The sequence below is a fragment of the Pan paniscus genome, chromosome 4 (assembly GCF_029289425.2).
Source record: "Pan paniscus chromosome 4, NHGRI_mPanPan1-v2.0_pri, whole genome shotgun sequence".
NCBI classification, from domain to species: domain Eukaryota; kingdom Metazoa; phylum Chordata; class Mammalia; order Primates; family Hominidae; genus Pan; species Pan paniscus.
The window spans coordinates 152,639,292-152,666,974 of NC_073253.2; the positions used below are offsets into that span (position 1 = coordinate 152,639,292).

A 27,683-nucleotide genomic window follows, 5' to 3' on the forward strand; every position below is an offset into this window, starting at 1 on the left:
TTTTTTTTTTGAGACAGAGTCTCACTCTGTCACCCAGGCTGGAGTGCAGTGGCGCAATCTCAGCTCACTGCAACCTCCGCCTCCTGGGTTCAAGCAATTCTCCTGCCTCGGCCTCCTGAGTAGCTGGGATTACAGGCACCCGCCACCACGCCTGGCTAATTTTTTGTATTTTTAGTAGAGACGGGGTTTCACTGTGTTGGCCAGGCTGGTCTTGAACTCCTACCTCGTGATCTGCCCGCCTCGGCCTCCCAAAGTGCTGGGATTACAGGTGTGAGCCACCGCATCTGGCCCAGAACACTTCTATCATTCCAAAACCAAGGGTCCCCCAAAACCAAGGGTCCCCCACAGCAGTCACTCTCCATTCTCCACTCCCCTCATCCCCTGGGGCCATTCATTTACTTTTTGCCTTTGTTGATTTTCCTCTTCTGGAGATTTCATAGACATGAAATCATATATGTGGCCTTCTGTGTCTGGTGTCTTCCACTTAGCATAGTGTTTTCAAGGTTCATACATGTTGTCTCCCATGTGCGTCTCAGTACTTCATTGCTTTCTGTGGCTGCCATGGCACGGATGTGCCACATTTTGTTTCTTCATTCATCAGTTAATAGGTATTTGGGATGCTCACATTTTTTGGCTCTTATGAATAATGCTGCTATGAACCAACATTCATGTACAAGTTTTTGTGTGGACATAGGTTTTCATTCATTTAAGTGTATAGTAGGGTTGGATAATTTTATCTTATACTATTCTCCCCTTCTGCATCATAAGGACCTTCTTTCTGTCCCTCAAGCAAACCAAGCTCACTCCCACCTCAGGGCCTTTGGCCTAGCTGTCCCCTCTGTCTGGAAGTCTATTCCCCCAGATTGCTGCATACAGTTCACTCCTTATCAGTCAGATCTCAGTTTAAATATCACCACCTCAGTGAGGCTTTCCCAGACCATTTTATTCATTCTCTGACGCTTACCCTACTTTTTCTCTATATCCATTATTACACTCTGATCTATTTTTTAATTTCTTTACTTGTGTCATATCTCCCCTTCTATTAATAGAACTGAGCTCCATGAGAGCAGGTAACTTGTCTATTATGACGTTAGCTATCCCTGGCTGCTAGAACAGTGCATGGCATGTAGTAAGCATTTATTAAACATTAGCTGTTATTCATACTTCACAGCACACTTAGAAAGTAGGTACCATTATTATGCATGTGTTACAAATGAAGAAACTGAAACTCAAAGGAATTAAGTGACTTGGCCAAAATTATGCAACTGGGAAGTGTCATACATAGCCTGGGTTTGGTGCCAGGACTATCTGGCTCAAAAGCTGGTGCTCCTTGTACGATGCTGTACTGCTTATTTCAGCTCCTTCTTCCAGACTGATCTAGCCTCACAAATTGTCAGTTCCAACAAGGATTCCTCTGGGCTTAGGAGACAGGGAGAAGAAACAGAAATGTGGATATTGTCTGATCTGGCTGCACCCAAGAAGCCTGGCCCTGGAGCTGGTAGGGGAGGGAGGACAGGAGCTGTCACCTCCTGGGAGCTTTGGCTGGAAAACAGACCTCCCCAGAGCTGCAAGCCAAGGCCTGGCCTCCCTCCAGCAAGGCCCTGTGAGCCCCGGCAGGCAGCAGGCGCTCTCAAACAGCAGGCCTCCGGTACCATGTATACTCAGGTGGACTTCCTTTTATGCAAAATTCCAACAGGCATACTGATAACTAACTTCATGTGTGGTGCTGTTCTAAATACTTTTCATGTATTAACTCACTGGTTCCCCAAATTAGCATCATGAGGTATGTATCATATTACCTCATGTAACTGATGAGGAGATTGAGGCCCAGGATGGTTAAGCAAACTGCTCAAGGTCACAAGGCTCAAGAATGGTGGAGGCAGGATATAAACTCACGTTATTTGACTTGAGTTTCCTTCTTTTACTTGTCACTCTACCCTGCATCTCAGCAATGGATTTGATAATAAGTCTTCATTTACAAAAGTATTTACTACTGGATAGCTGTGCGACCTAAGCTCTAAACCCAAAGCTTTCTGGCCCTTAATTGCCTTATGTGCATAAATGGACAAGAATCAGCTTCTCTTCTATGTGTGTTCTTTAGAAAAACATGCTAATATGTATTATGGCGGGGGGCAGGGTTAAGCTAAATTAGGTGGAACTCTTTGCAGCAGGATTTATCAGTGCCATTAATATGCTAATGTACAATGGGCCTCTTCAAGAGAGGAGCTGAGGATATAGCATTTCTCAAACTTTATTCAACACAGAACAATGTGGAATAGTATTCCATGGAACACAGATTGGTAAACACTCATTTTAGAAGTTTATTTGGGCTAGGCACAGTGGTTAATCCCTGTAATCTCAGCACTTTGGGAGGCTGAGACAGGAGGATCACTTGTGCCCAGGAGTTCAACACTAGCCTGGGCAACATAGCAAGACCCTGTCTCTTCAAAGAATTAATTTAAATAAAAAATAGCCAGGTGTAGGGGCACTCGCCTATAGTCCCAGCTACTTGGGAGGCTGAGGCAGAAGGGTCACTTGAGCCCAGGAGTTAGAGGCTGTAGTGAGCTATGATTGCCCCACTGTACTCCAGCCTGGGCAATATAGCAACACCCAGTCTAAATATTAAAATAAAAATAGTTGTTTGCAGGAAAAAAGTCATATTTCCTGAAATCAGAGAGAATTCTCTTCTTTCTCCCTATTTTCACCTGCTAGAAAAAGAGGAACTTATAAACAATCATCAACTCCTTCAAGCCTGCAGGGGACTTTTGGTTAATATGGAGATGAGGAAAGGGAACTCATTTGCTGAGCACTTACTATATGCCAGCTCTGTGACTAAGACTTAGATTTTTTTTCATGATTCTCAAAACAGCCCTTTGAAGCAGGTTTTATTTGAAGAAGGTAGGATAATGTTGCAGATGAAAATGTAGGCTTTGGAGTCTGATAAACATGAGTTTGCATCTTAGCTATGTTACTTGATAGCTATAGCTGTGTGAACTTGGGCAAGTTGCTTAACTGTTCTATGCTTCAGTTTTCTCCTTGGCAAAATGGATAACACAACGTCTACCTAATATGGTTATCACGTGGCTTTGCTGACATAATGCATGAGAGGCACTTACATAGAATCTGCACATAGTAAGCATACAGTAAGAAGTCACTGCATTGCCGGGCGCTGTGGCTCACGCTTGTAATCCCAGCACTTTGGGAGGCCAAGGCGGGTGGATCACCTGAGGTTGGGAGTTTGAGACCAGCCTGACCAACATGGAGAAACCCCATCTCTACTAAAAACACAAAATTAGCCGGGCGTGGTGGCACAAGCCTGTACTCCCAGCTTCTCGGGAGGCTGAGGCAGGAGAATCGCTTGAACCCAGGAGGCAGAGGTCGTGGTGAGCCAAGATCATGCCATTTCACTCCAGCCTGGGCAACAACAGCAAAACTCCATCTCAACAACAACAACAACAACAACAACAAAAGAAGTCACTTCATTATTATCACTATCCTCATCATTATTCGTGTTTTACAGATCATAGAGCAGAGACCCAGAAAGGGTAAGTAACTTACCTAACGCCACACAGCTATTGTGTGTGGCTAAATTGAGACCCCTACACAACCCCAAACCTGCTCTTTCTCTCCAGGATCCCTGAAGGAGGCTAAGCCAATTTTATTTGAACTTGCAAATAAAACCTCTCTTCCTCTCCATGCCTCACATCACATGCCACTCGGGAGTGAGTGGGAATTTCCCCTTGGAACTCAGACCCTACCACCCATGCATAAGCATTCAGACCCACTTGGCAACAGCATGCCCATGGCCTAAGGCCCTGACAAATGGATCTGGAGAACTGAGAAAGTCCTGAACCTATGAGCATCCCTTTATGAGCCTCTCTATACAGGGAGCATTCCATAAATGCCATGGCCAGTGCACATGCTGTATGCATAAGAAGCCACATGGCCCCCACTGTCAAGCTGGGATCTTCCAAGTCCTAGCATAGGTGGGGGATGCCTCCGCGGCTGTCACAGGGGAGGGGCAGCAAAGAGACAACATGGAGGCCGAGGGGGCAAGGTTCTAGGCTCTGGGCCTGAATCAATGAAAGCAGTTGCTCTTGAAATAAGTTCATATGTTGCCCTTCCATGTAACTTTCTATTTGAAAAAAAGACTTGCTGTCTACCCCCATATCACCAAAAAAAAAAAAAAAAAAAAAAAAAAGTTTTAAGCACCACTGATCTAGTTCTTCATTTCCATTGGGTATATTGGGAAGACAGGCCCAAATGGAAAGGAACTGCCAGAGGTCCCAGTGTGTTAGTGACAGAACAGGGACCGGAACTGATATCTCCTGTCTGTTTTTATACCAGCCTGTCAAACAGCAGAGTCTGAGATGGTTGTTTGTTTGTTTGTTTGTTTGTTTGTTTTTAACTGAAAGGGAAAACAGAGCCTAAGTTTGTTGTTCATGTTCAAGTTAACTTTAGAATCAGTCTTCCCTCTGGCCACACTCAAAGCTCACTGTGTTCCCACCCTCCCTGTTCCCGTATACCAAATGCTGTAGGTCCACACAGGCCCAGGGGATGATCGTAACTACAGTCCTCCTCAATCCTCCACCGGGAGATTTCTGCTCTTACGGTTGCCAGTGAGAGGCAAACGTTAGGAAACAAGGAAGACAGAGTGGCAGGTGCTTTGGGAACCTGCTTGAATCCCAGCTTAGCTACTTATTCTCTGTGTGAACCTGAGCAAGTCACTTCACCTCACAAAGTCTCACTGCCATCGGCTGTAAAATTTGCGTAACTTTATGAAGTTACCATGAAGGTATCCTAACATGGGGTTGCTGTAAGGCTCAGAGGCAATACACATAAAGAACCTGCAACATGGAAGTTGGGCAACAAGTAATAGTTCATATCAATATTATTGTTTTAACTATAGCTGGTTTTCGACAAGATCTGAAGTTCTTATACATACTTTAAGTGCATTAGGCTCTCTGCACACCCACATCAAGGCCAAGCAATGCTGCACTTCCACATACATGCGTTGGCGTGAGCCCTGCCTTCTACAGTAATTTGACAGTCTTCCACCTGCAGGCAGATGTTCTGATGGGAGAATCCCATAGATGCAGTTGGATCAGCCTGAGAAGAAACTGGCTCTAGAATTAGTCTGCTGGGTTTTGTTATGGCTCCACTATTTAACAGAAGACAAGTTTCTCAACCTCCCTGAGCCTCAGTTTTCTTATCTCTAAAATGGGAATAATAGCAGTCCCTAATTCTTAGGCTTGTTTTGAGAATTAAATGGGATAATACCCATGAAAACCTTAGTGCATTGGCTTATCTTTTAAAAGTGGCCAAAAACTATTAACTCGTGACTTGTCCTAAAGTCTGTCCTTTCTTAGAAAGAAAGCAAAGAAACAGGCCAGGTGCGGTGGCTCATACCTGTAATCCTAGCACTTTGGGAGGCCGAGGCAGGTGGATCACTTGAGGTCAGGAATTTGAGACCAGCCTGGCCAACATAGTGAAACCCTGTCTCTACTAAAAGTATAAAAATTAGCTGGGCATGGTGGCACACACCTGCAATCCCAGCTACTCTGGAGGCTGAGGTGAGAGAATTGCTTGAGCCTGGGTGTTGGAGGTTGCAGTGAGCTGAGATCACGCCACTGCACTCTAGCCTGGGTGATAGAGTGAGACCCTGTCTCCAAAAAAAAAAAGAAAGAAAGCAAAGAGAGAGATAAAAGTGCTGGGTTGGGATTCCAGTGACTTTGAGTCAAGTACTGATTCTGCCACAAATTAGCTGAGTGTTGTTGGACATAACCTTGCCCCTCTCTGTATCTCAGTTTCCCCACAACTTCAAACCAAGGGGGTTGGATTAGGTGAGCCTTTTCAACTCTGACTCTGGCTAAGGGCCGACGAGAAGGTTATATAGTTGCCCCATGTTGTGTCTGGCTGGCCCCAGTCTTCCCATACAGAGGAGGGTCAGGAAGGGGACTAATCCTCAAACCAGTAGCCTCATCAAACCAGTGCCTTAGTTAAAGGAACTGCTGTGGGAATGCACAATCCCAGTTTGAAATTCTCTGTCACTGTGTGTGACCTTATGAAAGTCACTTCACGTCTCTGAGCCTCAGTTTCTTCATCTGTAAGATGGGATTTAAAGTGGTACCAGAGTAAGGAATTGTAAGAGCACAGGAGGTAATATCTGCTAAGTGCTTAGCACACAGAACTCGGTAGAGTGGTAGGTTAATAATCATTATCGATGCCAGTGGATCCCATCGTTGGGCATGGTGCTCTTCTTAGAACCAGAGCAAAAATACACTTGTCCATTCCAAGCCTTATTTCTGATGTCAGCAAAGCTATTTATGAGGACAGCAGCCATCCCAGGAACACACCTGAAAAGGGGTGGGCCAGCCTCTGCATGCTGACCATCCAGATTCCATGACTCCCTGTCAGCCTGAAGGAGGTGACAACCATCTGTCTTTCCCCACCCTACCCAGAAGACCAGCTCGGCAGGGCTGGGAAGGACTTCAGACTATATCTTGCGCGGTCCTCTTATCCAGGTTGGATGTAAGGAGAAGAGGTGAGACCTGTCCAGGTCTCACTAGACCTAGGACTGTACGGCAGTATGTGTAGTATTGAAAGGAGTATTTGGGTTTGATTCTTAGTTTCTCAACTTGCAGGCTAAGAGTCCTCACAGGACTTCAGTTTCCTCATCTGGAAAACAGACTTAACAACAAAGTCTCTTACTAGGGTTGTTGCAAAGATTAAATGAAGATTAAACATAATGTGAGCCACAGACGTAATGTCTCTCCTCTCTATTCCTGCTGTAGTGCTCTTTGACCATAGCACACTGGAAAGACGCAATGCACTGATTTCTGGATTTCTTTTCCATTGTGAAGCTGTATAGAGCAGCAGAGTTGTTCTGGAGTGCTATTGTGCCAAACTCCTATTCACCTCAATAGGGAAGGCACCAGATTCAAGGGGCTGAAGAAGAGACCCAGAGCCAGCAAATGAGAGGTGGGGTTTAATTGGCAGCTTACATACAGGGAAGAAAGTCCAGTGGTGGTGAGCTGGACAGGAAAACCCGCCCACTGACGACAGGCTAGGACAGGTAAGGACACCACATCATCTTTACCTACAGAAAAGGTCCACTGGTGACAGGCTAGACATGATGTCCTCTTTACCTACAGTCCGGCCGCGGTGGGCTGGACAAGATAACCCAGTGGTGAAGGGCTGGGCAGGAAAACCACAACCACTTGCAAACCACATGCAGTTTATATTCCATCTTCACTTAACACCCTCCCCTTAACGACCTCCACCTGGCAACCTTCATCCAACTCAAACCTCAGGGCTTGGATCTTCTGTACAGCGCATATACCATGGGACAGGCAAGGGGCTCAGATGTTCCTCATAGACAAGAAACGAGTCTCCAGGTTGGCTACTCCCAGATTCCCGAGCTTAGAACAGACATTCAGGTGTGTCTGCTGTACAGGCTCATTGTAAGCGTATGCTTAAGTTATTGCTACCAGGTGCATTTATCCTACAGGTGCCAGTCTGAAAACCTGACTGGGGCCCGGACTGCCTCTCTGTTGCTCTGTGACCTTCTGTTGGTCACTTTCCCTCTCTGGCACTCAGTTTCTTCCTTTAACAGCACTGCCCAAAAGAAACATAACATGAGCTACATATGTAATTTTAAACAGTTTAGTAGCCACTTTATAAAGAGTGAAAAGAATAGGAAAAATAATTTAATAATGTTTTTACTTAGCCCAATGCATCCAAAATATTATCATTTTAACATGTAATCAATATTTAAAAATCATTAACGAGATTTTCCTTTTTTTTCCTTACTAAGTTTTTGAAATCTGAGTGGTTCTCAACCCAGCGTGATTTTGGCAATTGTCTGGGGGTGTTTTTGATTGTCAAAACCGGGGTGGGTGTCGGGGTGCAGGGGTGTGTGCGCTGCTGGCATCCAGAGGGTAGAGGCCAGGGGTGCTGCTAAACATTCTACGAGCACAGGACAGCCTCCAGCAACACAGAACGATCTAGTCCAAAATGCTAACTGAGCCTGTTTTCTACTTACAGCACATCACGATTCAGATTAGCGGCTCATCAAGTTGTCAAAAGCCACATGCAGCTGGTAGTTGCCATATTGGACGGCACAGCTCTGTAACCTAAAACATCTGGACATGCACTTGGAAAAGTCAAGTTTTTAAAAAATTGGGTTTTGGTGAATTTGTTTTCCTACTCATCCCAGAATAACTGACTGAAAGAGCTGCGGCTGGGTCACCAGTCGCTGGCTGGCTAAGGGCAGAACCCATCTGTCCCTGGCTTGTTAGACCCTTCGTAAGCCACCCACCCTCCTCAGGGAGACTGAGCCTGGAACAGACAGTGAACCCTGTTGTTCTTTTCTGGGGAGACAAAGCTGCAGGCCCTGCTACCTGCCTGACAGGGCCATTGTGGCTAGAGGAGAAAAGGGCTTTGTCAGGACAGCAGCCGAGAAGCCTGCAGTTCAATGGGGCCCTTTATGTCTACACTGGCGAGATGCTCTGATGCCAGCCCTTTTGAGGCCCAGCCCCCTTTTAGAACAGATGGGGAGCCTGAGGCCCAGTGAGGTTGTGAAAGTCCCTGCAGTGGATCCTAGCCTCCTTCATCTCGTGCCACTGCCCTAAAACATGAGATTCTCCTGACTCTGAAAAGGCCCATCTTGAAGCATAGGATAAACTCCATATTGCCCTTAACCCCTGAAAAGGAGGCCCCTGCCCTGACCCTAAAATTTAGAGGTTCCACAAATGACAAACACATACAAAAATAAATGTATTAAAGAACATACATGTGCATCTGTCTCTCAGGATCTGGGCTCAGCTCTGGCAACTACAATCCGAAACATCCTCTCTTGTGATTTAAAAAGTCAGGCCACTAAGAGAAGCCACTATTTAAAGTGTTCTCAACATACACGCATGTATGCACACACACGCACAATATAACTAAGTGAGGTGATAGATGTATTAATTAGCTTAATCGTCGTTATCATTCACGATGTACACCTATATCAAATCATTATGTTGTACATTTTAAATATATATAACTTTCATTTGTCAGTCATACTTCAATAAAGCGAGGAAGAAAAAAGGTCAGACCAGAGGGAAATACTCCGAATCTCTCACCCTATGTTCTTGGAACAAAAGCAGTCAAGTTTGAATGCAGTGAGGGTTTGAGGACTGTACCACTCCAGGTTCAGTGCTGACTCTGTTTTATAGCACAAGGAGGAGCTGAACAGCAGAAATGATTAGAGAAGAGAAAGATAAGTTGAATTCTCTTGTCAAATTCTCCCTTGCAGGTAGCATGGATGCATATATTTTTTCATCATGAAGTCTCACTTCCGAATAGGGCCAATCATCTAGTGTCTTGCTGCTCTGTGTTCAAATTCATACAGTCTTGGAGGTGTTCCCCTCTACCTGAACGGTGGTACCACACACCTCCAAAGTTAGAGGTGGGCCTGGGCACACTCACCTGCAGACTTGGTTATATTCTGTTGGCAATGGCTATGACTTCTGTCAACTAAAAGAAAATCAAGCTTTTAAGGAATTAAAGTTAGTTTTATTCAGAAGTCTTACTGAGGTTCTGTAATCCCAGCATTTTGGGAGGCCGGGGCAGGTGGAACACCTGAAGTCAGGAGTTTGAGATCAGCCTGGCTAATATGGTGAAACACTGTCTCTACTAAAAATACAAAAATTAGCTGGGCGTGGTGGTGGGCGCCTGTAATCCCAGCTACTCCGGAAGCTGAGGTGGGAGAATCGCTTGAACATGGGAGGCAGAGCTTGCAGTGAGCCGAGGTCGAGCCACTGCATTCCAGCCTGGGCAACAGAGTGAGACTCTGTCTCAAAAAAAAAAAAAAAAAAAAAAAAAAAAGCAGAAGTCTTACTGAGGACTAGAGACTGAAGACAAAGTCTGGGAGGAGTCTTTCAGAGAGGTTCTGTCCCACTACTCTGAAACAGTGTTTTAGCTCATAGCTGATATACAGGTAGCAGAAGTGCAGTATGTGCTCAAACATTACATCAAACTTGCTCAGAAGTCACAGTAAAGCAGAATCACATGAAAGTCTGGGTGCAAGAGTATATCTGGTTATAGATGATAGAGGCATAGTCACTAACCTTGTCAAACATTATCCTATGTGTAGGAATAGGCAAGGTCTATGGTCATTTATCTTTTAAGAAATATAGTGTCTCAGGCAAAAGATGTGGGGGCCTTGTGCTGTATCCTGTTTTGTTTTCAAAGCATTTTTCCAGAGAGGTGCACATCATTACAGAATCAAGGGCTTGTGAAATTATGCGGCAAGTAAAATGAGCAAACGTGGCTTGTTACATTCGCTGTGTCTCACATTTCCCTTTCTCTTTTAACCTCTCCCTTCCCCAACCCGATCCCGACCCCTTGGAGAAGGGGCTGTTGCATTTGACAAAGAAATTGATCCTTATATAGAGTAAGCAACTTGTTTAAAGTCATCCAGCAAGTTAGAGGAAGCCCCATGCTGGGAGAACCCATCCTTGGAGGCCCAGCTAGAGGTCTGCAAGTAGACAGTGGAGGGTGGTAGGTAGGAGGACAGGCTTGGGGTCAGAGCAGCTCGGTTTACACCTGGCACCCTCGTTCACTAGCTGTGCAACCTTGGGAGCAAGTGTCTCAGAGTATTTAAAGGACAGTTTTTTCTATTCCTATACAAGATGTTAACATGAAGGGAAGCTGGTGACAGGTATATGGGAACTCTCTATACTACTTTCGTAACTCTTCTATAAGTCTAAAATTATCTCATGATAAAATTTTTAAAAATAACAGTTTCCTCTCATCTGTAGCATGGAAAGAGTAAGGATATCTGTCTCCTAGGAGGCTTCGATGAGACAGTGCCTGGAAAGGGGTTAGCACAGTGTCTGGCCCATGCTGACGACTCCATACATAACAATTCTTAAAAGCTGCCTCCTCCAGGAAGCCGGTGACCACCACTGGCAGAACCAATCACTGCTTTCTTCGCAGCCCCACACCCTCACTGCCCAGGAGCAGTTTATCTCAGTGTAAAATGCCAGGCGGCTCAATGTGACCCCTGACAGCACGAGTTTGATCCTGGCTTTTCTGCTTCTCAGCTGAGATCCCCAGCAAGTTACTTGAGCACTTTGTGCCTCAGTTTCCTTTTGGTAAATAATAAAAGTCTGTACATTATAAGGCGGTCATGAAGATTAAATGAACTGGAATTTTTCAGCACTTAGAACTCTGCCTGGCCTATAGCAAACTCTACATACGTATTGTTATGCTTCAGGTCAGTGTTTTTCTAACTTGCTTTTTACTGTTACCCATAGTAACAAATATGCTTTCCATCACGATGTGTGTGTGTGTGTGTGTATAAATAATTTTAAAGTGGTAATTTCAAAAACATTGGTCTCTAAGAGATGATCACATTTTGTTTCCCCCATTAAAATATAAGGTACTTGGGGGACAGGGAATAGTCTGACTCATTTTGGTCTCCAATCCCTTCATTCCCTTCTTTCATTTAATTTACCAAGCTCCTATTATCTATTCATTAGACATAAATATATATTGAGCATTAACTCACTATGTACCTGTTACCTACCAGCACAGATCAGACCTGGGTTGAATCAATGAATGGGTAAGGCAAAGAAAGGAGGACGCAGGGCAGAAGGCAGGGAGGAAGGGCAGGAGGGTGAAATGGGAGGAAGGGAGGAAAGGTGGAGAGGAGGAAGGAGAGGGGGAGGGTAGGAGGGCGAGAAGGAAGGAAAAGAAGGAACCCAGGTTCCCAACTGGCAGCAGTACCCACTTCCAACCCCTACATTGCCACTTCCACCTCGGCAGGAAAATTGCCCCTTCTCCAGCCATCCAGGTCCCCTGTACTTTTTCACGGGGGATGGAGCTGGGTGCCGGTGCAGGCATCGGAGGGGCGGTGCCGGGGAACCCGCCTCCTCACCTCTTGCCCCTAGCACGGGGCGGTGACTCCAGAGCTGGGAGCCTGGCAGCGTCCTCACCCCGGGAAGGCATGTGCCCCTCTGCGGGCGGCCCCAGCCCTGGGCCCCCTGCCCCCGGAGTTGCCCAAGACGCCGGGTGACTCCTCCCCGGGGACTCTCCCACTCTGGGACGCGTCACTCTCCCCACCCCTGGGTCCGGACCCCGGCGGCTTCTCGCGCGCGAGCCACGCGGGGAACAAGTCGCGGCCACCTGCTCCGGAGCTGGGGAGCCCGGGCGCTGTCCGCCCGCGAGTCGGTTCGTGTGCCCCGGGCCCCATGGAGCTGCGGGTCAGCAACACCAGCTGCGAGAACGGTGCGTACGGCAGGGCTGGGGACCAGGCGGGCTCCGCGCTTCGCGCCCTCTCCTCCTTGCCACCGCTCTCCCTCGCATCCTCTCCTCCCAGGGGGGCCAAAGCTGGGGAGGGGCAGGGCCAGCACGAGGTGGCTCCCACCCAGCTTTGAAGATCAGGGTTCTGGCTGAGACTTCACTTTCATCTTCGCAGCTGGGATGGCTGAGAGGAGTCAGGGAAGGAAAGTATGTCCCCTGGGTTGAGATGGGGGGTTAGTGGGGGGCAGGCATTTTGATGACAGCAGACACCCTGAGAGGTGGTGGGGGTGGGGGGAGGATTCTGTGTCTTTAATGTGTAGTTGCTTCAGGTTTTAGTACCTGCGCAGTTTGGGCTTTCTCTCTGGGTCAATGGGAGGACCACCACAGGACGGTCTTGTCTTTGGAAAAGAAAAAGAACCACAGGAAGGGGCAAAGAAAGACCCCTGACTTCCTATTGTGTTCTGAACATAAAGCAGGTAGTGGACTAGGCCCTTTACCTGCATTATCTCACTGAATCCTTAAAACAACTCTAGAAGGTAGGTAGGTATTATTATTTTACTATCTTGCTATCCCCATTCTAAAGATCCAGAAACTGAGGCTCTGAGCAGCTAATAATTTGCTCAAGGTAATACAGTGAGGAAATGGAATATAGATCCAGGGTTGGTGGACAGTAAAACCTCAACTCCTTCCTTGGTGTGGCTACACTTTCCTACCTTGTCTTGGAACTGTAGGCTGTGGGATGTCCCTGTTTCTCTAACCTCTTCCCTTCTACAGTGAAGCTTTCAAAGCCAGCCTGTTAGGTGTCTGACTTTGGTTTCCTGAACAAGGCAGGCATTTTCAGCCTCACCTTTTCTCTAGGCCAGAATGTGTTACCCAGTCCTAGCATATTCTGGAAGAGATGACAGGAATCATCTGGCCCATGCTCAGAATTGGATTACTTTGGCCATCAGCCCTCTGTCTTTTACTTTTCACTGCAGTGGGAGAACTTGACTCAATGGAGGATGCTGAGCCCTTGGGTGTTGCCGGCTTTACTGTGACAGCCAAGTCCATCCACAGAGGGTTCGTTGGCTCCATCTGCTAGAGGTGCACCTTCAGGGAGCAGGGGAAGGGCGTGGGGATGAGTTTGGTCTTCCTCTCAGGAGTCACCTCCCCTAGCCCATGTTCTCCCAGGTTCTGGCTCATTTCCTGGGCTCAGGGAACTCCCCAGATTCAGCTCTTGGGCAAGGAAGCCTGAGCTGGAGAAACAGGAATGAGCAGTGCAGAACAAGTCTGATTAGGGACTGAGATGCCTCTTGTCTCATCTTCCCTTGATTGTGACACGAGTTTTGGAAAGAGAGATATCACACTGCAAAAGACACATGGATGTGCCCCAGTGGGTGCTGGATCCAGATCTTTCACCAGATGTTGGGGTGACTTAAGCAAGCCCTTCTCTTTCTCAGGGCCTCAGTTTCCCCAGCAAAAATAAGAATTTAGACTGCTTTCTAAGGGCTCTTCAAGCTCTGTTATTCATGGGTCTGTGTCATGGAAGAAAGGTCAACATTGCCCTTAGTCTGTTCCACCAAGATGCAACTCTGCACTGCAGATGTCCAGAGCCAGAGCTGCTTGACCATGGACTTTGGGGCCCTTCCAGGCACTGGCTGGGAGTTCTAGGTTGGTGGGAGAAATACTTGGTTGAGGCTTACAGCCTTGGCATAGGGACCTGGGCCTTGGTGACACACAGCTTGAAAAAGGCTACCTCCAGAGGTCACAAACTCAGATGCCTACAAAGGCCAAGCACGTGCTAGAAATTACTGAAAGGAGCCAGAAAAGACTCTTGGGGAACTGCAGAGAGTATGTCCTATTTTAGGGGGCAACACTGCCCAGCTGCAGCCAGTTGTTGCCTTAGAAGAGGGCCCAATATGGTAAGCAGATCTGATTTTTCACCGTAGCCTCCCATCTGAATTTTCATGGAAAATCTCCCAATTTTTAAATGTTTTCTATTTTAAAATACCTCTTAGGGCCAGGCACGGTGGCTCACGTCTGTAATCCTAGTGATTTGGGAAGCTGAGGCAGGAGGATAGCTTGAGGCTAGGAGTTGAGACCACCCTCTGCAACATAGCGAGACCCCCATCTCTACACAAAAAACAAAAACAAAAACAAACAAAAAGCCTCTTAGGAGGCCAGATGCTACCTGCTTTATTGAGGTGTGTGTGATGGTTAAGAGCCTGGGCTTTGGCATCAGATAAGCTTAGAATCTGACACTGGCTTCACTATTCAGTACCCATGTTTTGGCTTTGGGCAGGTTACTAAACTTATCAGAGCTTTGGTTTCTTCAACTAAAAGCCTAGAAAAGATTGTTGTGCCTGCTTCCAAGTGGTCATTAGAAACCCTCCTGGAAAACCCCAGAGCAGAGGACCATGTGAGTAGTAGCACTGACGAATTATTGGCTATTCTTTGCAGTTTCATTGAACTTATGTACTTCTTCTGACTGAGGGTCTGCCCTTGTGCCCAGGTTTGTTATCTGGCACATGGTGGTACAAATTTGTTGTGGTCATACAAAGAAAGCCCCTAACTAGCGTAAGCACTCACTGAACATAATTATTTTTAGGTGGAGGCACAGTATATGGGTATAGCCCCGCAGTAGCGGAAGCACAGGGTTTGAAACAGTGGCCAATTCCAATATTCTAAAAGTGTGCAAATGTCCCCAGTGTGACTCTCTCACTGTGGTCTTCCCATCCAGGTTCCCTGCTCCACCTCTACTGCTCCTCCCAAGAAGTCCTGTGCCAGATTGTCAATGACCTCAGCCCTGAGGTGCCCAGCAATGCCACCTTTCACAGCTGGCAGGAAAGAATCAGGCAGAACTATGGCTTCTACGTCGGCCTGGGCCTGGCATTCCTGTCTAGCTTCCTCATCGGCAGCAGCGTCATCCTCAAGAAGAAAGGCCTCTTGCGACTCGTGGCCACGGGAGCCACTCGAGCTGGTAGGTTCCTGGGCCAGGAGAGGATAGGGCCCAGGGCAGCTGAGCTCTCACAAGGTCCGGGGCTGTAGTCTAAGAGGATGGCCTCAGCAAGGTACAAAAGGCTCATTGTCAACCCTGTCTGGAATCCCACCTGCCAACAGGGTTAGGGTTTAGGGTTATAAAGGAAAGCCTCCAATAGGAGGTCTCAGTTTAGAGAGCCAACAGGATGCCTTCCTTTAGAAGCCAATCTTTCCTGAGACCTTCATGATGTGTTTATTAGAGGAGGGAAGGGACGAGTCTCAGGACCAAGAATCAGATATGCATGTCTGGTCTTGGTCTTACTTCCCACCAACGTCATCACAGGCAAGTCACAGCTTCTCTGCAAAATGGGAATAGATACTTCTGCTCAGAACAACGTCAGACGCTGGTGTGCCCTCACTTAGCATCCAATTGAGCTCCCTTCTGGGCTGCCAAAAAATGGCGAACTGTCTGACCCCAAGGGATTTGCTTGTTTGGAAAATAAGATGTTTTTCCGTGAAACAGTGCTTGAGAAAAGGAATCCTGTGCAAAATGACTCATTCATTTAATCACCATTTATCGCATGCCTGCTGTATGCCAGGGACAATGCTAGACATGGGGATTCAGTGTCCTCGTGGAACCTTCAGTCAAGTGGAAGAGACAGATGAGTCAATAGGCAGTTGTTTTATCATGTGTTAAGTGCCATCATGGGGAAAACACAGCCTGCTATGGGGGAATATTTTGGAGGGGTGTGTAAAGCCCAGACTTGGGGGATTAGGGGAGGTTTCTCTAGAAGAGATGATCTCTAAACTGAGACCTAGATGATGAGGAGACAGCAAGGTAAAAGGGGAGATAGGGAGACAGTGTTCCAGGCAGAAGGAATAACACGTGCAAAGGCTCAGAGGTGAGAGAACTTGAGTGATACTAGAAATCGAAAGTCATTCAGGATGGCAGGAGCAGGAGGGGTGCACGGTGAGTGAAGGGCCAGCTCATGAAGGGTCTTGTAAATGGAAGCACAGAGCCTGAGTGCAATTGTTAAGTGACTGAAAGGTTTTAGGCAGGGGAGTGACACAGTCTAATTTGCAATTTGAAAAGATCCCTGGTTGCTGGGTGAAGAACGGATTAGGGGACAAGCCTGGAGCCTGGGAAGCCAAGTAGGTGAGTGAAAGGACAGAACTTGAGCCCTGGAGACGGAAATGGGAATGGAGACAACTGGTGGATTCCAAAGCTAGTTTTTGAAGGTAGAATTTACCAGCTTTGATACACACCGGCTTCAAGCAAGGGAGGAGGGGCGGGGGAAGGAGTCAAGGATGACTCATGCTTTTGACTTGAGCAACTGGGGTGATGAAAGTGCTATTTCTTGAGATGAAGAGTGTAGAAGGAGGGACAGGTTTATGGGAAGATGATGCATTCAAGTTTGGACATGTTCAATTTAATGTTTTTGTGGGATATTGCACTTAGGAAGCAGACTATTAGGGTTCTAATTCTGGCTCCTCAATTCCTGGTGATTCAATTCTGGGCAAGAAAAGTATCTATTTCTATGCCTCAGTCTCCTCATCTATAAAATGGAGATAAGAATAATACCAGCCTAAAGGGTTATAAGAAAATGCAACATAGTTAGAATCATACCTAGCACAGACTAGCACTAGTATTGGTATTACTGTTATCTCAGTGGGAGGTTCCCACAGTTAGAGGTACAGGTCTAGAGCCCATGTGTGCTGCAAAATGAATAGCTGTGAGGTGCAGAGATGAAGTCAGGAACAATGGTCATTGCCATTCCACCCTTCACTTCTAGACAAGTGTTGGAAAGGCCAGAGACCTTCCAGAGTGCCAGGGAAATTTCTGCTTGTGCTCAGAGAAGGTATCATTGACCATTCAGAAAGACAACTTCCCTGGAATCCGTTTTTTCCTCCAATCTACTATTTCAGTATCTTCTGTGATTTCAACCCTTAGAGTAAAATGTTCTCAGAGTTCTTAACATTTATGGGAAATTCTGACCTTTTTAGGAACCTAATGAAAACAGGACACCTCTTCCTTAGAAAAGTGGGCATTCCCAAAAGCAACATAAATTTTTGGATTTTTATGAAACTGTCTCAAACCCATCTATCATCATCCATTATTATCATCATCGTTGTTGCTAATGTTACTGAGTATTGACTACGTGCCAGGTCCTGAACAAAGCAGACACAATTCCTGGCTTTGTGGAGCTTCCATTTTACTGGGGGGAAATGTCATAAAATAAGAAGATCAACTAAAATTAAAAACAACAATGCCATGAAAGAGAAGAGCTGGGTGTTATGAGAGAACCCCAGCTGGGCACAGTCACTCACACCTGTAATCCCAGCACTTTGGGAGGTTGAGGTGTCAGCATCACTTGAGTCTGGGAGTTTGAGACCAGCCTGGGAAACATAGCAAGACCCCCATCTGTATAGAAAATTTTTTTCAATTAGGCAGGCATGGTGGCATATGACTGTAGTCTCAGCTACTCAGGAGGCTGAGGTGGGAGGATCCCTTGAGCCCAGGAGTTTGAGGCTTCATTGAGCTATGATCATGCCACTGCACATTCCAGCCTGGGTGACCGAGGGAGACCCTGCAGTGGAGGAGGGAGGGAAGGAAAAAGGTAAGGAAGAAAGGAGGGAGGAGGGAGGGAAGGAAGAGAGAGAGAAAGGAAGGAAGGAAATGATGGTGGGAGGGAGGGAGAAAAGGAACTCCAACAGGAAATAATAGAAATCAGGGAGTCAGGGATGGCATCGTAGGGGAAGCAACATTCACACAGCAACCTGTAGAGTGAGTGTAAGTTTAGGCAAATAATGGAGTATTCTGGACACAGGGAAAGCATGTGCAAAGGCCTCGAGGCAGAAAAGAGCTCATCGTTTTTGGAGAGCTAAGAGAGAGGAGAAGAGTGGCAGGAGATGCACTTGGACAGGTGAGCAGGGCCAAAACTATGCATGCTCTTGTTAAGGATTCTGGTCTTTATCCTGAGAGCACTCAGAAGCCATTGCCAGCCATAAGTTGCGGAGTGACATAATCTGATTTGCATTCTTAAAAGACGACTGGCTGCCATGAAAAGAAAAATAGGTTATTAAAGGGCCAAGAGTGGAACCAGAGTAACTATGAAGGAGGCTGTTGCCTCAACCTGAAGCAGGGATAACAGTGCCTTCGTGTAGCAGGTGGCAGCGGAGTGGACACATGCGAGATCTTTTTGGAGACAGAGTTACCAGGATGGACTGGATGCAGAAGGAGGGAGAGAAGAGTCAAAGAGCAATTCCCTGGTTTCTGGCTTAAGCAACTGGATAAATGAGAGTGCCACTTACTATGTTTCATTTGGCAGGTGGGCGGGGAACATTTAAAACCAAGAGCTCCATTTAGGACAGAAATTGAGATGCCTGTGAGGAATCCAAGAGGAGATGTGAAGTAAGCAGTTGGATATACACCTGGACTCAGAAGGAAGGTCCAGGCTCCAGATATAGAGGCACCAGATATAGATGGTATTTAAAACTTTAGGAACAAATGAACCCACCCAGGAGAAGGCCCAGAACCAAGCCTCAAGGAGCAACCCTTAGAGGCCGGGGAGTGAGCAGAGAGTTAGGAAAGGTACCTGAGAAAGTGTGGCCAAGTTCCATCCTAACTTTGTGTCCATTCCCTCCACAGTGGATGGAGGCTTCGGCTACCTGAAAGATGCAATGTGGTGGGCTGGATTTCTCACCAGTAAGTGGGTTGTTTGTTACTAATAACAGTGGCCTATTGATAGCAGGGCTGGAGACAAATGGAGGGGTGGATAGGGCATTTTTGTCTCTAGTATGGCAACTGTGAATCTGAGGCCCAGATTCCCAGGGGAAAACCTTGACAACCTTTACAGGGAGAACATCTTACCATCAAAGCCAGTCTTCATCCATGAAGCATCTACTCCCAGAGAGGTTTGCACAGAGCTGGCAACGATGAAGGTGTATTTTCTCAACTTCCCTTTAAACATAGCTCGATGATATCACTGCCTGTTGGTAGTGGACTCTTGACTTCTACATGGTAGAAGCTGGAACTCCTAGGCCAACTTCCCCCAGTCCACAGGCAGTTAATGTGTTGGCCCACTTAGAACATAGCTGGTCCGTTACTTAAAGTTTGCCCAAATTTGCATACTCACACATTTCCCCCACTTTCCACCCACCCTCTCCTGCTATCAAACCCTGACTCTTTTAGGTGGAAAATTAACCAGGTTTCTATTCATAATCCCCCTATGTCAAGTTTTGATCCTTGTCTCAGCCAGAGCTATCCCAGTGACCATCTGCTTTTAAAGGGGAGACCCAGGTGGTTCTCTATCAGCAGAGAGATGGAAAAAGACACTTTTCTGATAACCACACACAGCTATCACATATTGAGGGTTTACTGTCTGCTAAACTTTCTAAGTGTTATCCTGTGTATTAACTCAGGAGTTTACAAACTGGAAACTCAGATAGAGAGAAAGAACTTAGGCCCCTTGGGAATGTCAGATTTTTCTTTTCCTGCTAATTAATTAATTTATTTATTTATTGAGACGGAGTTTCACTCTTGTTGCCCAGGCTGGAGTGCAATGGTGCGATCTCAGCTCACAGCAACCTCTGCTTCCCGGGTTCAAGTGATTCTCCTACCTCGGCCTCCCGAGTAGCTGGGATTACAGGCATGCACCACCATGCCTGGCTAATTTTTTTTTTTTTTTTTTTGTATTTTTAGTAGAGACGGGGTTTCTCCGTGTTGGTCAGGCTGGTCTCGAACTCCCGACCTCAGGTGATACACCTGCCTCGGCCTCCCAAAGTGCTGGGATTACAGGTGTGAGGCAACGTGCCCAGCCAGAAACGTCAGATTTTTCTAACCACCTGCCTCTTAGTCCAGACTGTTGAAAATTCCCCTGGAAAAGGGAAAAGTGGGGTCCATGGACCAATTGGTACCTGGAGAACCAATAATTGTAACTGTTTCTTCCTTTGATAATTAACACTTCCTAGAATTTAAATTAAAAATCTAGTCCAAAATACTGGCAGTCCCTGAGACAAATTTAACTGTGCCTGTCAGACTAGAAGCCAAGAGGCCTAAAGAACAAGAGGGCTTCTACCCCATAAGCATGTTACCTGACCTTGGGCTTGGGGCCTTAGCTTCACCATCTTTAAAGTGGAAGGATCTGATCTGGACAGACTGGGACTGACCTTCGATCAGACTCTCCAGGGAGAGAGCGTACAGATCAAGATTTTAAGGAATGCTGGTCTGGGATTCTCCAGCTTGTTGCACATGGAATGATTCGTCTGGAATGGAGATGGTGCTTCTGCGCCATGCTAGCCTCTTTTCTCCCTTCATTTCCTAGTGGCTGCTGGAGAAGTTGCCAACTTTGGAGCCTACGCATTTGCACCTGCAACAGTCGTCACGCCTCTGGGAGCGCTGAGTGTCCTCATAAGGTTATTGTCCCCTCTCTAGCTCTCTCTTTTTCTGTTCCGTTTTCAGTTTGTTGAGGCCTGGAATTGCCAAGTGGGATCGACTGCCACTTGGCAATCAGGGACCTGGGTTGGTCTCAGCCTCCAGAAAGAGGCAGTGTGCTGTTCAGAGCTATAGATCCTGGGAATGTTTGCTGCCTCTTGCCCTAGCATCCCCTTGACTGGGTAATAGAGAGGCAGGCCAAGCCCAAAGCAGTTGGAAGGGCTTCCACCGTCACCAGGGTGAACGGCGCATGTCACTATTTTGGTGCCGTGATAGATGCAGCATACAAGTTAAGAGCATGTGCTCCGGATTAACGCTGCCTGAGTTCTAATCCTCGCTCTGCCACTTAGTAGTTACGTTACCATAGGCAAGTCATTTAAGCCACTTAGTCACTCGAAGCCTCATTTTTCCCATCTGCAAAATGGGGATGCCAATAATACCCACTGGGGGGCATTGTTCTGAGGATTTAATGAGATAATGCACAGAAAATGCACAGTACAGAGCTGGGACCAAACAAAAACCACGGCTATCACATAGTGGGGGCTTAGTATGTGCTGAACATTCTGAATGTATCATGCATATTAACTCATTTAATTTTCACAGCATCCCTAGCTGAGCCCAACAGAGGTTAAGCAACTTGGCCAAAGTTACCAGCTTCTAAGAGGCCAGGCCAGGATTCTAACCCAGGCAGTCTTAATTCCAGAGTCAGTGGGCTTAATTGCTATGCCACGTTGCCTCTCAAGTAAACACTCAACAAATGTTTGATAGTTTTAAAAATAATTGATACTAAATGTCTGTGCTTCCCACTGCCCCTAGTCCCCCTGAGCTACAAACACAGAGCCAGCTCCTCTGTGGGGGTCCTGGAGCCCTATTTGAAGGAGACTCTGATTGTTGGCGTAACCTTGGAATGCTGGTAAATTGTAGCAGACCACACCCAGTACCCATCATTTGTTTTACCATCTTGATGACAATTTTGCAACATTTACACACTCAAAAAACAAATAGAACTCATGCTGTACAACTCGCCTGATTCATGCTGTATAACTGGCCTAACACAGCTGATGTAGCTGTGGTACCATAATTGCATATCTGATTAGTTTGCAAATTCCTACCCGGGGGAAGTTGGGAGAGCCATAAAATCCTCCAGTGTGTGGCCCCTGCCTGCATGAATAATCTCTTGAATGGGACATTCCGGCCAAAATATTTTTGGTAGTTTCAGAGGAAAGACGGAAGACAGACAAGAGAGCTTAGATATCAATCTCCTCTCTCCTGACAACTTGAACCAGGATTTTTAAGGCTAAAAATAGCCAATGTCCTGAGATAGCCAATAGGTTTTTACCCTAAACTAAGCCACCTTCATGAAGAGACAGAAGCATGCCCCCGTGATTATACGAGGCTTGCCTGTGATTTTTTTTCCCTTCCTCTCTTGCTTCTGCTGGCTCGGCTCGAGGATATGAGGGGAATGGAAATCATGTCACCACGATGCAGCAAGGAACTGGAGATAATTTGCCCAGAAATTGAAGACTCAGGGAAGTCACAAGAATCCTCTTCAACGAGGCATAGAAGAAAACCCATGAGCTTTATAATTAGAAAGGACTCGAGCTCAATTCCTGGTTCCACTACTTGCTAGTCATTTGACCTTGCCAAGTCATTTTAACTTCTTTGAGATTCAGTCTTCTCATTTATCAACTGGAGATAGTATATTTCACTTTGCAAAGAGTTATGAGATACTAGTGTGATAGACAGGAAGTTCCTAGCACCATATATAGTAGGTAATAAATGCCTAAGACATGCTACCTGTGATTGTCACTGAGGTTGTTTACACTGGCTTATACAAATGAAATAATAGATGTGTTATGAATGACCCGAGGAGCAGAGATGGAGCAAAAAATAGAAATTACCAGAAGGCATATTTTTGGTAAATGATTAGAGCAAACCTACAATGGCCTCATTTGGCTTGTGAAGGGGTGGGCTCCCTGCCACCAGAGGTATCTATAAGCCAAAGCTGAGAGCCATCTGTTGGCAGTGCTAAGAGAGGATGTGTCCATTGGGAAGGCAGTTAGACAAGAGCATTTTGAAGTGTTCTTCCAACTCTTCTGTTTGGGAATACTTTCAGTCTCTAAAATGGAAGAAATTCACCTGCATTTCTATTCCTCCAGCAAATATTGTAACACTCCCAGAAATGAGTTTCTATATCAAACATTTTTTGGCCCCAGCTCAGGAGGACTGGGGGCAGTGGGAAGCACAGATATTTCGTATCAACTATTTTTAAAACTATCAGACATTTGATGAATGTTTATTTGAGTGGCAATGTGGCATAGCAGTTAAGCCCCCTGACTCTGGAATTAGACTGCCTGGGTTAGAATTCCAGCCTGGCCTCTTAGAACCTGGTGACCCTGGGCAAGTTGCTTAACCTCTCTTGGCCTCAGCTAGGGATGCTGTGAGGATTAAATGAGTTAACACGTGGGATACATTCAGAATGTTCAGCACATACTAAGCCCTCCATATGTGACAGCTGTGTTTATTCTTCAGTACCAGCTCTGTACTGTGCATTTTCTGTGCATTATCTCATTTAGTTCCTGAGAACAATGTCTCCCGTGGATATTATTAGCATCCCCATTTTGCAGATGGGGACAATGAGGCTTAGGGAGGTCACATGATTTGCCCATGGTAACATAAGTTTTTTTGGAAGAAAACCTTCCACGTGAGAAACTAGTGAGTTCTGATCTGTTGTTCTCTGTGAGTGCTTGCTCAGGCCCCATTTTTCTTTGGGACTCTGGGATAGGCATGGCTGCTCTAATCCCCTTCTCCCATTTCCACGTGCAGTGCCATCCTCTCCTCATATTTCCTGGGGGAGAGTCTGAACCTGCTGGGGAAGCTGGGCTGTGTGATCTGTGTGGCCGGCAGCACAGTGATGGTGATACATGCCCCTGAGGAAGAGAAGGTCACTACCATCATGGAGATGGCTTCCAAGATGAAAGACACAGGTAGACTCCAAGCCCCTGAAGAGCAGGAAAATACTGGAGGTTGAACGCCCCCTACTGCCCCACAAAAGGTCAGATTGGGTTCTGACCACCTCAGGTGCTGCCACCTAGAGGAGAAGGCAAGCTAAAGAAGAAACGTTAATGGGCTGGTACTTGTTAGCAAGGCTAGCTTAAAGGCTTCCTGGCCTGATATGTATGGGTACCATTAATAAGTGTTTATTATGTGCCAGGCACTGTTATGAATGCTTTATATACATTATCTCACTGAATCCCACAGAACAGCTTTATGAGGATGATCCTATTGTTGGTCCTCTTTTACAAATGGGGAAACTGAGTTTTTGTGGGTTTAACAACCTAACCAAGTTATTAGGAAGTCATGAAGCTGGGACTGGAACCCGGGTTTGTCTGACTCTAGAGCCCACGATCTTAATGCTACCTCCCACTGCCATGAGTCTGGGCCCTAGACACTGCCTGCACCCTCCACAGCCGAGTGATCCTTCTCTCTCTCCTCCCAAAGGGTTCATCGTGTTTGCTGTGCTTCTGCTGGTGTCATGCCTCATCCTCATCTTTGTCATTGCCCCACGTTACGGGCAAAGGAATATCCTCATCTACATCATCATCTGCTCTGTGATCGGGGCCTTCTCTGTGGCTGCTGTCAAGGGGCTGGGCATCACCATCAAGAACTTCTTCCAGGGGCTGCCAGTTGTCCGGCACCCGCTCCCCTACATCCTGTCCCTCATCCTGGCACTGTCCCTCAGCACTCAGGTCAACTTCCTCAACAGAGCACTGGACATTTTCAACACTTCCCTGGTGTTCCCCATCTACTACGTGTTCTTCACCACGGTGGTCGTTACCTCGTCCATCATCCTCTTCAAGGAGTGGTACAGCATGTCTGCTGTGGACATTGCGGGCACCCTCTCGGGCTTTGTCACCATCATCTTGGGCGTGTTCATGCTGCATGCTTTCAAAGACCTGGACATCAGCTGCACCAGCTTGCCCCACATGCACAAAAACCCACCCCCTTCTCCCGCCCCGGAACCCACTGTCATTAGACTGGAAGACAAGAACGTCCTTGTGGACAATATAGAACTCGCCAGCACCTCATCACCAGAAGAGAAACCCAAAGTATTTATAATCCATTCTTGAAGCTTGGAATATGTGAGTGAGAGGATGAGTCCGATGGTACAGCCTGACCTCCCAATTTCAAAACCACCTGGTTATTTTCCAGTGCAACTGTTACCAATGGGCTCTCTTTTCTTGAGAAGTTCATTTATACCTCATCACTGTTTCCAGGAGAAAAATCTCTACCCAAATAGCAGTGGTGGCAGAACTTCCTGGAAACAGATTCAGTGACCAAATACCCAAGTTTACATCAGTGCCTGCAGGTTCCCTGGACCTTCCTTCTCATTCATTCTTTCGGTGCCATCTCTATGCCATTGGGAAGAAGATGGAGTCTGACCCATTGAATGTAGCACAGTCCAAGGACTTCCCTAAGATATTGGTCATTGGGAGTTCCTTCACAGCAATTCTCCTCCTGAGACGGAATCTCCGTTGTTGTTGTTGTTGTTGTTTTCTAGCCCAAGGATGACATAGAGCTGGCTCCCAGAGGCCCACAGAGCAATTGGCCATGTCTCCCTATCCAGAGCTGACAGGGACACAACCAGTGTAAAATATCCTGTTGCTCTTGTCACTTCCTCTTTGGAGGCAGAAGCAAGACCTCAGCTGACCTTCTTACTGTGAAAGCCACTTGATGTCTCAGGGACAAATTTCAACCAGCTCATTCCCCGAGCACTCCAGCCTGGCAGTCAGCACCTCGGCATCCACCCAGTCCATCCCACCATCACCCCTTCCCCTTCTACTTACATCCTAAGGAGTCGGTCACTGAGACATAAAGGCAGTAATTGTAGAACTGGAAACAAAACAATAATAGAGCCAAACTCTGGTGGCCAAACCCAGTGTTTCACTTTGTCTTACTCTGAAAGAAGAACAGCAAATTCACTGCTTCAAAGTGGCCTGGCTGCCAAGCTAGAATTTGGCAGAATGCACTTTTCTATTCCTCAAGGAGTCAACCAACCTATGATCTGGGGAGGTGGGAAGAGGATGAGGAGCAAAGTTGGGATTTGGCAGAAGGCAGTCCCAGGCTCTCTGGATACTAGGGGCTAACTTTTGTGTTGACTCTGGTGCTCATCTGGGAACTTAGGAGAAAAGAGCTCAGGGGTAATTTCTGGGTTGCAGCCTTAAAGGCTTGGACAGCTGTGAATCTCAATGGCCAACTGGAGGTGCAGACTTGGCATGGGGTGCATTCTAGCTGTTGACCACATTGCTACCGAGTCCCCTGCTCCACTGATGAGCTGCCCACACTGGGAAGCAGCATGCTCTGACTGTTCCAACACCACCTGCTATGGGGAGTACCTTTGGTCCCCTCACATTTGGCCAGAGGCATACAAAAAACCAGAGAAGCTGGAGAGGGAGATAATTACTATTCCTTCCCTTCCCATCTCCTTTCTAGCCACAAGAGTGTGGGGGTTGGAGAAGAACCATTAGAAAGGGAAATTAGTGGGCTGGTATATCTGGAAAGACGGAAGACTTGATCCTCAGCCCCGAGGTTGGTGCAGGTCCTCCCCTGTGTCACTCTACCTGCACTCTGTGTTTATATCCTGTGCCCTAAGTGGGCCAAGCCCAGGTAAATTCCTGCTGGCCTTGGAGCTCCAAGGTTTGGCTGACCAGCAGACTGGCTCCCTGACTCTTCAGCCTCAAATCCCCAGTTTTTGATGAATGTGGATTTCCGTCTGTAATTAAAAGCAATGCAACAAGTTGACTCTTGAGAATGGCAGTAAACTGAGGGCCCTAAGAGTGTGGTCTGCAGGGTCAAGAATAAAGATTACAGATTATATTTACTTGATACTTGTGTCTTGACCTTCCTTGAGCATGGAGTGATTAAACTGGTTTTTCTAGGGCTAGAAGGACAGTCTCCAATCTCTGCATGAATGTGACTGCCAATAAAGCCCCTACCGTGTCTGTGGTAGAGTGGGAAAGATAGTTTCAGAAATAGAGTCAGTTGAAGACAACTCATCCCTAGTTAACACCTGAGCCCTTACCAGGCACCAGGCATAGTAGGTGCTTCCTGTGAATTCTCTTTAACTCCTCACAAATCCTCAAGTTAGATATGTTTTTATTCCCATTTATAGATGAGGAAAGGAACTCGAAGAGGTTAAATAATTGCCCAAGGTCACACAGCCAGGAAGAGCAAAGCTGATATCTGGTTTAACCACCAGGCGTAATGTGTCTCTCCAAGACTAACCTTGCCCCCAGTTGCATAATCTGTTTTGGTTTTTTGTATTTTGAGACAGGGTCTGACTCTGTCCCCCAGGCTGAAGTGCAGTGGTGTGATCCTAGCTCACTACAGCTTCAAACTCCCAGGCTCAGATTTGGTAAAAATGAGGCCTTGCTATGTTACCCAGGCGGGTCTCAAAACTCCTTTCCTAAAGTGATCTTCCCACCTTGGCCTCCCAAAATGCTGAGATTTTAGGCCTGAGCCACTGTGCCTTGTGCATAATCTGCTACTACTTTATTCATTTATTTTCTTGTGATCTGTGCTCTTTCCCCATCTGGATATAAGCTTCATGAGAGTTGGCTTTGATTTACTGCTTATCCTTAGTGCCTAGCACATCATAGGCACTAAAAGAATAAAAGAAAAGAAAAGATTGAAGGAACAATATCACAGTCCTTCCTTGCCCAAACTCTCCTGGGGACCAGCACTCAATGCAAGGCAGATCCTAATAGAACTCTGCATGTTAAGCAAAGCAACTGTAAACTGATGTAGTCAGCAGTTTCTCAGCACATAGCCTGCGACAGGCCCTGTTGGGGACTTCCACATACAGAATTTCATTGATGATCACGACACTTTTGAGGCAGGTATATTATTTGTATAGTGAAGAGACTCAGAAATCTGGAACTTATCCAGGCCCACTTATCTATTGAGTAGCAAGCAGACTTCAACCAGTTGAGTCCGG

General features: G+C 46.6%; 2 protein-coding genes across 4 annotated transcripts in view; one reads left to right on the plus strand and one right to left on the minus strand.

Moving 5' to 3' along the window:
* Positions 1–27,683, minus strand: part of ADAM19 (ADAM metallopeptidase domain 19) — a 133,429-nt gene that overhangs the window by 5,351 nt on the left and 100,395 nt on the right. The window lies entirely within an intron of this gene.
* NIPAL4 (NIPA like domain containing 4) lies at positions 11,880–26,572 on the plus strand. Its single transcript, XM_034960880.3, has 6 exons — positions 11,880–12,279; positions 15,014–15,253; positions 18,902–18,958; positions 20,577–20,667; positions 23,513–23,673; positions 24,188–26,572. Exons 1-6 carry the CDS (start codon positions 12,243–12,245, stop codon positions 24,814–24,816), a joined length of 1,215 nt encoding a protein of 404 aa, XP_034816771.1. The 5' UTR covers positions 11,880–12,242; the 3' UTR covers positions 24,817–26,572.